Source organism: Alosa alosa, chromosome 5 (genome assembly GCF_017589495.1).
Source record: "Alosa alosa isolate M-15738 ecotype Scorff River chromosome 5, AALO_Geno_1.1, whole genome shotgun sequence".
Lineage (NCBI taxonomy): Eukaryota > Metazoa > Chordata > Actinopteri > Clupeiformes > Clupeidae > Alosa > Alosa alosa.
Window position 1 is genome coordinate 7,562,641 of NC_063193.1, and position 9,480 is coordinate 7,572,120.

At 40.0% G+C, this 9,480-nt stretch overlaps 1 protein-coding gene across 2 annotated transcripts; it reads left to right on the plus strand.

Annotated features, from left to right (window-relative positions):
- The first annotated feature begins 180 nt into the window (after positions 1-180).
- On the plus strand, positions 181-8,706 carry LOC125294988 (solute carrier family 2, facilitated glucose transporter member 11-like). Of its 2 annotated transcripts, none has more exons than XM_048244089.1 (12): positions 181-830; positions 1,082-1,180; positions 1,613-1,773; positions 3,748-3,872; positions 4,167-4,296; positions 4,611-4,759; positions 5,312-5,499; positions 5,997-6,107; positions 6,461-6,562; positions 7,047-7,122; positions 7,287-7,414; positions 8,111-8,706. In XM_048244089.1, exons 1-12 carry the CDS (start codon positions 762-764, stop codon positions 8,312-8,314), a joined length of 1,542 nt encoding a protein of 513 aa, XP_048100046.1. In that variant the 5' UTR covers positions 181-761; the 3' UTR covers positions 8,315-8,706. The 2 variants fall into 2 exon arrangements, with proteins under 2 accessions (XP_048100046.1, XP_048100047.1); XM_048244090.1 differs by having other exon boundaries at positions 181-453.
- Positions 8,707-9,480: the final 774 nt, after the last annotated feature.

Genomic DNA, 9,480 nt, shown 5'->3' on the forward strand with positions numbered 1-9,480 from the left:
GGGCTCTGCAGGTCACTTGACTTGAGAAACAATGGGGTCTTTGTAATCAAAGCAAGCTAATTATGAATCATAAAACATAAGGTCAATGGGATAGGATGTGTGATTCACACTCTCGGAAAAATCTTATTTGAGTGTCAAGATCCACATGGGCTCATTGTTACTTGTAGACAGGAGGAGAGAGAGAGAGAGAGAGAGAGAGAGAGGGGTGTGAGATGTCTGCTAAGATTAGCTACCTAAATTAACTCTAATGACTATTAGGCTATGCGCCCCTTCTTTCAGCAGCCCTCCATTTGCTGACAGGTAGCCTGGTCAAATGAAGTTAGAATTCGTGCGGAATAGGCCTTTTGAACTAATTTAATTGATATTAAATTGATTATTATAAAACTTCGAGCCTCATTTTAATGAGGCAATCTTGAAATGTGTACCAGTGAAGAATCACCGGGTGTGCCCAAGGTAATTCTGTTTCTTGTTTGTTTGTTTCAGCACAGTATTTTACAGTCTTAAACTTTATAGTATTTGTCAGGCAGTGATACTGCCCCGGTCTATTGGTGGAGCAGCGTTCTCATTCTGTGATTGCAGAAGAAGAGACTTCACGCTGGTTAGAAAGCAGAAGAAATGCTATTTTATGCCTCTTAAAAAGTCGGACCTTGAGCCAAACAAGTAGTTGTATTATCCTCTGCGTAAAAGTTGTGCGTCGTGAAGATGAGCCACTAGTATATCTTAGACATTTTAGAAAAACAGCACACACGCACTTATTGAAAATGACAAGGGATAATGGAGATATCATGGAGTCACTCCCTTTGTTGAAAGACAGACATGAGCAAATTAAGGTAGGTGTAAGTGGGCAACATAGTGTATAGTCTAAATGTAGTCATATAACGGTATCAAGTAGATGCATAAAGTTGTAGCCTACTCAGAATCTTTGGTCTATAGCCTGCAGAATATGCACGATATCACATGTAAAGCCTTAAATGTCTTTTTGTAAGATAATTGTACATACCGTAGGTTATAATTTGCTCTCTAAAGATGTCATGACTTCTGTTCAGTCTCCGCTCTGCCCTGTGCATTCCTTTGATTTTAGCTTCCAAGCAAAACGTTGCTGTTGGCTGTTTGGGCAGCTTGCATCGGCGGGACGTTTCAGTATGGATATAATGTATCTGTTATAAATGCTCCGACAAAGGTAATGTATTATATTTTGCTTGTAGCTTTCAATATGACACAATTTCACTTGAGTCAATTACATTCAAATTCGTGCACCACTGAGGATAATGTTATAAAACCGCTTCAAATATCAAATAGGCTATCAGGGATTCCTTTGATAAAGTTCTCCTTACTCATAATAGGATTACAGTTTCCATTGTGTTCCTAAAATGTCACATCTTCTTGGAAAGCCGCCTGTGACAGTCACATGCAATACTTGAGGTCAGCCAGTGTTTAGTCATGGTACGGAGGTGTAACCCAAAACAGCCAAAGCTTCCTAATTCCTAATTGCAAGATACCTGCTAATCGTCATGCCACCCCCCTCTCTCTTTCTCTCTCTCTCTCTCTCTCTCTTTCTCTTTCTCTCTTTCTTTCTCTCTTTCTCTCTCTTCCTTCCCCCACTCATTATCAGGCTGTACAGTCGTTCATGAATGAAACATGGATGGAGCGATACCAAACTGCCATATCAGAGCAGAAGCTTACTCTCTTGTGGTCAGTCACTGTGTCTATTTTCACAATCGGAGGGCTTGTCGGTTCATTGGTCGGTGGGACATTGGCAATTAAGTGTGGGAGGTAACTATGATTTAATGTTATTTTATAACCAAACATTTTATAACCAATGTAGGGTCATGTAAACAGGCATTGAGTGCACCTGTGGATGGATAGATCTTTCATAATAATCTGCCAGTTCCACTCAATGGGGGGCATTCATGGTCCTAATTAGACAATTCATCCTCTAGGTCAATGTTTCCCAAAGTGTGGGCTGCGTCAAGGCATTGTAGGTGGGCCACGAGACGTAGCCTAAATTACTTTATTAAAACCAGTGCTGCCGATCCGACCACGCACATCATGCACATTTGACACCATGCATCTCCACTCATGCAGCACTTCATTGGGAACGCATCTTGAGCACACGAGAGACAGAGAACTTGTGGCAGGTTCCAGCTGCCTTGTCATTATTTATTTCTATATGTGGGCCACAGAAGTTTTAGAATTTAAATTGGGCCTCAGCAGTTTTAAATTGGGAAACCTCTGCTCTAGGTACCCAAATGAATGGCCCTATGACGTTGAGAGGGGAGAAAAATGAGGAGAGAGAAAAAAGCCCACATAGGGTAAAACAGAATAATAATTGAAAGAAAATGGCTATAAATTCCACATAAAAAAAAAAACATCCCTCATAGTGAACCATGGAATCAAGAGCAATGTGCAGGATGTAACAATCCCAGTCTGTCATTGCATTGGTGTAGACATATTGCACACACAGCACTGATATTAAAATAGATGGTACACTACTTACTCACTATTCACTCCATCTGTCTGTTCATCTGCAACTGAGGGAGATGTGTTGGCCCAGTGGGGACACTTGACTTCTTCTTCAGTGATGAAGAGAATATAATTTGTGTGACCACCATTGTCCTCACACCACCGGGAATGTATTCAGCAGTCTGTGAAAGTATCTAGTCTAAGAGAAACAGCTGTTATACAAGATCCAACCAATATTTGGTTGCAGGTTGGTTGCTTTCACCTCATTTATGAAAGCTAGACATTCCGACTTGGCTTCTTGCAGTAGAAGCAGGCAGGTTAGCTCTTTCCTAGACCATGACAGACAAGTCTTTTAGACCCATTCCTTTGTCCACTCCTGGGTAGGTCAACGTTTGACCCAAGTCGCCAGGCACAGACCTGTCTGTGTGAGTGAGCATGTCAGGTAAAAAAGACCGTTCATGTTTCTCTCACTCACGCTCTGTTGTCTTTAGCTCCACTTGCCACTACTCAAGCTGAATTAAATTGCATTCTCAATCTCTTTCTCCCTAAGTACTGTAGCCTTTTTGTCAGCCCTGTGTTTCTTCAGGTCCAACTAACGTTTTCACCTGTGAAGTCATGACTTTTTATTTTTCCTCACCAACATCAGACATCATGTGACAAAGTGAAAGAAGCACTAGTCAGGATTAAAGCAAACAGATCAGTGACAAATGGCAAAACAGACCTAGATGATAAGTAGCCTAATGTCATACATATTTTTGGGGGGGAGAAAATGAGTAAAATAACCAACTCACTTAGACAGGGGCTGAGTGGGAGAGTGAGTATTACCGGAATATTACCAGGAAGCTTCTGTGCCACTGATACCAATTGGGAATGGGGGGTGTTGATAGAAGTGTGACCCAACTTGGCCTGATTCCTATTGTAATGGGTGGGTGTCTACTTGAAACATATCCTGGCAGCTCATCTAAAATCCTCAGTAGTCCCATCTCATACCTGCATGTCAGGTATAGTTGTTTCCACATTATGAACCAGGGCTGAGGGGAGGGGCTTCGGGAAGTGAGTGAGGAGTTGCGATCGCACAGTCCAGGCTGTTGGAGAGTGCAGCAAAGAATTGATACAAAAAGCAATATTGTGCGCTTTTTAAGCTCACAGTAATCAGCCTGGCCTCAAAATGTTACTGGCCGACTGGGAATTCTCCCAATCCTCCCGGTTACCACTCCACTACAGCACTCAGATCACTTGTATTTGATAATGATCTCAGACCACACTTTTTTTCTCCCTTTACAGGAAAGGGACACTGTTAATCAACAATGTCTTTGCTATACTGGCCGCTTTTCTTATGGGTATAAGCAGTCCTACTGGTTTGTTTGAACTGCTCATAGTTGGACGTTTTCTAACAGGTGTAAATGCAGGTAAACCATCTAAGTGATTCAACATGGAAATTACATTTGACTATTCAAAAAGCAGAATGTTAAGACTCAGATTATTAGTTTTTCAATCATTTTAATAACTCTCAGCCTTTCAGTATTAACAAAAAAAATAGGATTTCGGGCAAAATATGTACAGCAGGAATGCTGTTAATTATGCCAAAACACAAACGTAGCTGTAAATAGCTGTGGTGCTATCCTGCTTTGCTTTGTATGTGTTGCAATGAACAATCACATGAGCAAGATAAAGGAATTAATTTCTGTGTCTGTAATTGGCAGGTATTAGTTTATGTGTGCAGCCCCTCTACCTGGGTGAGATTGCCCCACGGGCACTGCGTGGAGCCATGGCCATGGGCACGTCAATATTCATCACAGGGGGCATCTTCACCGGACAGGTGGTGGGACTGAAGTAAGTCGGGTGATAGTGGAAAAAGGAATACTTTTTTCCTGATTATCATATGAAGTAACATGTCAGAACAATATTAAAAATGATATTATTCAATTCATATTGTTTTATTATTATGTGATCTGTGTGAATAATGTCCAGCCATATAGATGTGCAGATGAGATGTCTCTGATATCCCTATACAGTATTGGCCTTCATTCATTTATACATCAGTAAACAGTATAACACACACACACACACACACACACACACACACACACACACACACACACAGGCACATATAGGCACACTGTAACTTCAGCTGACTTTTTTTTTAGAGAGTTGCTTGGGAGAGACGGGTACTGGCCCATCTTGTTGTCCACCACCTGCGTCCCAGCAGCAATTCAGCTGGTCATTCTGCCCTGGTTTCCAGAAAGTCCCCGTTACCTACTGATTGACAAAGGAGATGAACGTGCGTGCAATAAAGGTAAGTGATGGTTGAAATTTTTTTGCAGGGTCCAAATATTCCGCATCTAGAATGATATCTGGTGAGTTTATAAGTTTATAACATTCTCATGCATTTACATTTTTGTTTGCATCTGCATCCAATTTGTTTTGTCAGAACATTTCATCCTAATTGACATTTAAGATAAAAAGAAAAGTCCATTGCTGGAGATGTACAGTAAAACCATATTCTTCCATTTCACTAGTCTCTTCAACTAAAGATATAGTGACAGAAGAACAAAGCAGGAGTAAAAAAGGAGAATAAAATCAAATGAGTTTTTAGGGTTTGGGATTGGACATGAGTGGTGGGTCTTTAACAGTTTCTCAGAGATTCAGAGGGATTCAGTCAATTATATCGACATGTATAAGATTTGAAGACAGTTAAAGAGTGGTTTTAGTCTTGAATAAAATAGGCTCAGCTAAATTGAAATGATGCCAGTGTAAAGTCTTAACCCAGCGAAGTAGAACAAAAAAAATGTGGCCAAAAAAGAACTTGTGAGCTGAGGAATGTGCCATGTCTTGTGCTTTTTCACAGCACTGAAACAGCTTCATGGTGCAGATAAATACCATGGAGAGAAGGCAGACATTGAAAGAGAGAGAGTTAATGCTATTGGAATCAAAGCTAAGAAGCCCTGGGAACTCTTCTCTGACCAGAGCCTCCGATGGCAGCTTGTCACCATTATTTTCATTAACATTTTCCAGCAGCTCAATGGCATCAACGCTGTATGACTCTGTCCAGTAATGTTTGTTGTAATTTTGCTTGTCCAACATAGTGGCATGGTCTTTGACCACAACTAGTCACATCATTGCTGTTTGTTTTATTTACTCAGATGAAAGATCAGTGTGTGTCAATGTATTGGTTACTGACAGTTCATGATTATTTAAAGGTCCCCAATATTGGCCTGGACAACTAGTGTCCACTGCACAGATGATGAAATATAAATATCATACTAACATAATTTTTAGTTGGCATGTTACAGGATCCTAATCATTTGCAGGTTTCAAAGCAAATGGAAACAGTTTATGAAATATTAAATATAATAGATAAAAAGCTGTTGATCATATTCAGATAGCCTTAGGTAGGCCCCATTTCCCCCATTTGTTCACTGCCCATTAGTTATCACTTTACAGTACCACTGTTTCCGGTAGATGGTCATTATTAATGTTTTATTATCATCATTGTATTTCAAATAATTAAAATAGTATATTGTTATTCACAGATCTATTTCTATGCAGATTATGTCTTCACCGAGGCAGGAATTCCACAGCAAAGGATACCATATGTGACATTAGGTACCGGGGCTTGTGAGTGTATGACTGCCCTCACCTGTGTAAGTTGACTTGGATTGGACTAATTTGAAATGCTTACAAACGTAATCTTCTAAAATGTAAATGATTAACCTCACATCCAGTGGAGCGATTTTAGACAATTGCAGATTCATCTAGAATAGCCCCGAGCATGTTCTGTAGCTATACTATAACTTGTCCTAGCTCTGAAAACATGACCACACTCGAGCACAAAATGAGCACAGTGTACTGTCTGCAGACCACATGGGGTGAAGATTCTTCAAAAGTCTTGATGTGAGAAGGAAGGAAATGACTTGATCAGGAGGCATATTATTTCTTCACTGATAGTCGGCTGGAATGTCATGTGATGCATGATGCATTGTGTCTGCCCCCCCAGGGCATGTTGATTGAATCGCTGGGGAGGAGAGCTCTTATCATCGGAGGATACTCACTCATGGCCGTCTGGTGTATCTGCTTCACACTCACGCTCACCTTTCAAGTAAAGCATTTCACAGTGTTTTCTACATTGCAAAGCTTGCCAGAATAAGATTAGTTTTTGGAAGGTTCCGGAGCACAGTGAAATTCCAGATGATTAATTGCAGAGAGCAACCGGGATTTGCCCAGAGCTGAATAGGCCTAATCTATTTGGTAATGGAGAAAAAAAGAAATCAGAATAGGCCACAATAAAAATGCTTTCGAATGTAAAAAAATATGCTATTAGTACTATTAAAATTATATAAAATTGTTTGATTTTTAACAGACAATGCCCACGTTTGGGTTGAACTCTACCCATTGCTGGCCCACCCCTAAGACAGTCGGCTATGATTAAGTACCTTCTGTTTTCCCATTGGTGACTGCAATAATTTGTCAGTATCAGTGGTGATGGATTGTAGTATAGCAGCCTTGCTCTGAAGTCCAGTGTTTGTGTGTGTGGCAAACCATAATGGAATCCTAAATGCTGGATAATTCTTTTGTCTCCTCAGGATGTCAGCCCATGGGTGCCGTATCTCAGTATGATCTGTGTCTTCGCTTTCATCCTCAGCTTTGGCTTGGGACCAGGTGCAGTCATGCACTAAAATACACTTTAAGTGTTTTTTCTCTTAGTACAAAAAGTGTACTAGGTTTATGATCTTAGTTCAGCCACTGACCTCACTGAAAGTGGAAACATTTTTACTTTATATATCATGTTGCAGAGGATAAAAGTATTAATGTTCCTGTCTTAGGTGGCGTCACAAACATATTGGCCGCCGAGCTCTTCACGCAAACTGGGCGTCCTGCTGCCTATATGATCGGCGGCTCTGTTAATTGGCTGAGCTTTTTCTTAATTGGCATGGCATTCCCATTTATTGTGGTAAGTGGTGGTATGATGATAACTACTGTGGAAGAAATTTTGCTTAAAGATCTATAAATACTGAGAGTCTGAGATAAGGTTTTGTCTTTCTCATTTCATTAATCTCTGCAGAGAGGTCTCATATGCATCAGGCAAACAGGATAAAGAAACAAAGTCTGTGCACCAAAGAGACAATCAGTGTTTCTCACACACATATTTATACCTGGCATCATATCATAGTATCATTGCATCATTGTATCATTACACCTCCCTGCACACACACATGCCTGTATCAATACAGATCCAAGGACATTGAAACTGGGTTAAGAACATTTCTATCGTCATACAACACATTATTTGCCATCTGCACACCAACCAGAACAGAAATATCAAATGAAAAGCACTTTAAGAACCAGGTTAGTCTCCAACGGAAGAATGAATTCAAAAGGCAATAGAAGTATCAATTATAAGGAACATTATGAACTAGGTTAAGCTTTAACAGAAGAGTTCTTTCAAAAGTTTAAGATCTTACACTTACAGAAACACAAGTATCAAAGCAAAAACAACACAAGGTTAAAGTCCGTCTTTGTCATTTCCCCCTCACACTACCAGAGCGCAAAATGCTGAAGACACAAGTAAAATGGTTTGTCGTGTTTGTCAGCATCTTGGTGATTCTACATATTAACTATTCTAGTCTTTTCACACTTTCATTTTCAGAATGGGCTCAAGCAGTACTGCTTCCTCGTTTTCTTGGTCGTCTGTGTCATGGTGGCGACCTTTATATTCCTCATAGTTCCAGAAACCAAGAATAAAACCTTTCTGCAGATTCATGCAGAGTTCCAGTCCAGGGGTAAGAAGAGGATAAGCAAAGTAGATGGGGCTGACGGGCCAGGAACAACTCTGTTGTCGACCTCTCTGTGAGGAGAACTACCATTCTGATGCAGCCTAACATGCGTCTCTGGTGTTTACTTGAAAACTTCACAAAGTCGTGTTAATGCAAAAAGATCATAATACTGATAAGAGGAATAATTTCCTTGTCATAATCTTACTAACTCAAATCATCAGCTAACAGACATAAAATACAACAAAGGATTACTTTTCTTCTGGAAAAGGATGACGTTTAGTTTGGACATTAGTGTTGAGGCTAAGATGTCTCTTGTCTTTTTTATAATATCTTCTGTTTGTAATGATCTCTACGGTATTTGTATGATGTATGACAAAGATTTTTAAAAAAGAGACCACATTCACTTTAGATGCAGTTATATTCTCAGTCACAAATTATAACCATATTCCCATATAACAGTGGAGGAAAATGACAATAAAAGCAATGTTTTCATAAAGATGTGACCTAGGCTATTTAATCATTTCAGTTTCACAGCCTCCAGATGGTTATTGCTTGGGTCATTCTAACTAACCGCTGGTCATTCACTGCCTAAATTCATGTTCATGAAATAAATTGTTCATGATTTGGAAATAGGTAATTCGCCTTATTCACCCGGCGGCCAGAATGAGGCTACAGGGTACACTTGCCATCACACCTCAGTGCAGCAGATGGTGGTAATGCACTCTGTTTGCAAAACCAAACTGCTAAACCAAACTGCCTTTTTCACCAAAAAAAGAAGATGGGTTCTTCTTCTTCAGTGTTTTTTTTTGGCACTTTGCAAACGGAGTGCATTACCTCCACCATCTGCTGGACTTAGGTGTAATGGCAAGTGTACCCTGAAGCCTCGCTCTGGCTGCCGGGTGAATAAGGCTAATTGCGGCTTGTTTTAAACCAGGGGTAGACAAACTCTTTGGCTTAAGGGCAAAATTGGGTTTTAAAAATTGACAAGACAGGTGGATAATGGTAGATGAGGTGAAAAAATAAACTAACATAGGCCTACATTATTATTATATTTGAAATATATTTTCTAAAAAGTAAAGGAAACAAGTTTGCTATTAAGTGGTTAATTCAATTTTAATGGGAACAGTATTGTTGGACACCATTGTTTTTGCCAGTGCATCAAAGTTTGGTGTCATTTTAATTTGGGCAATTCATAGGACAGAGCTCGAGTGTTCATCAGTGAGCTGGACTCTGTGGATTTTAT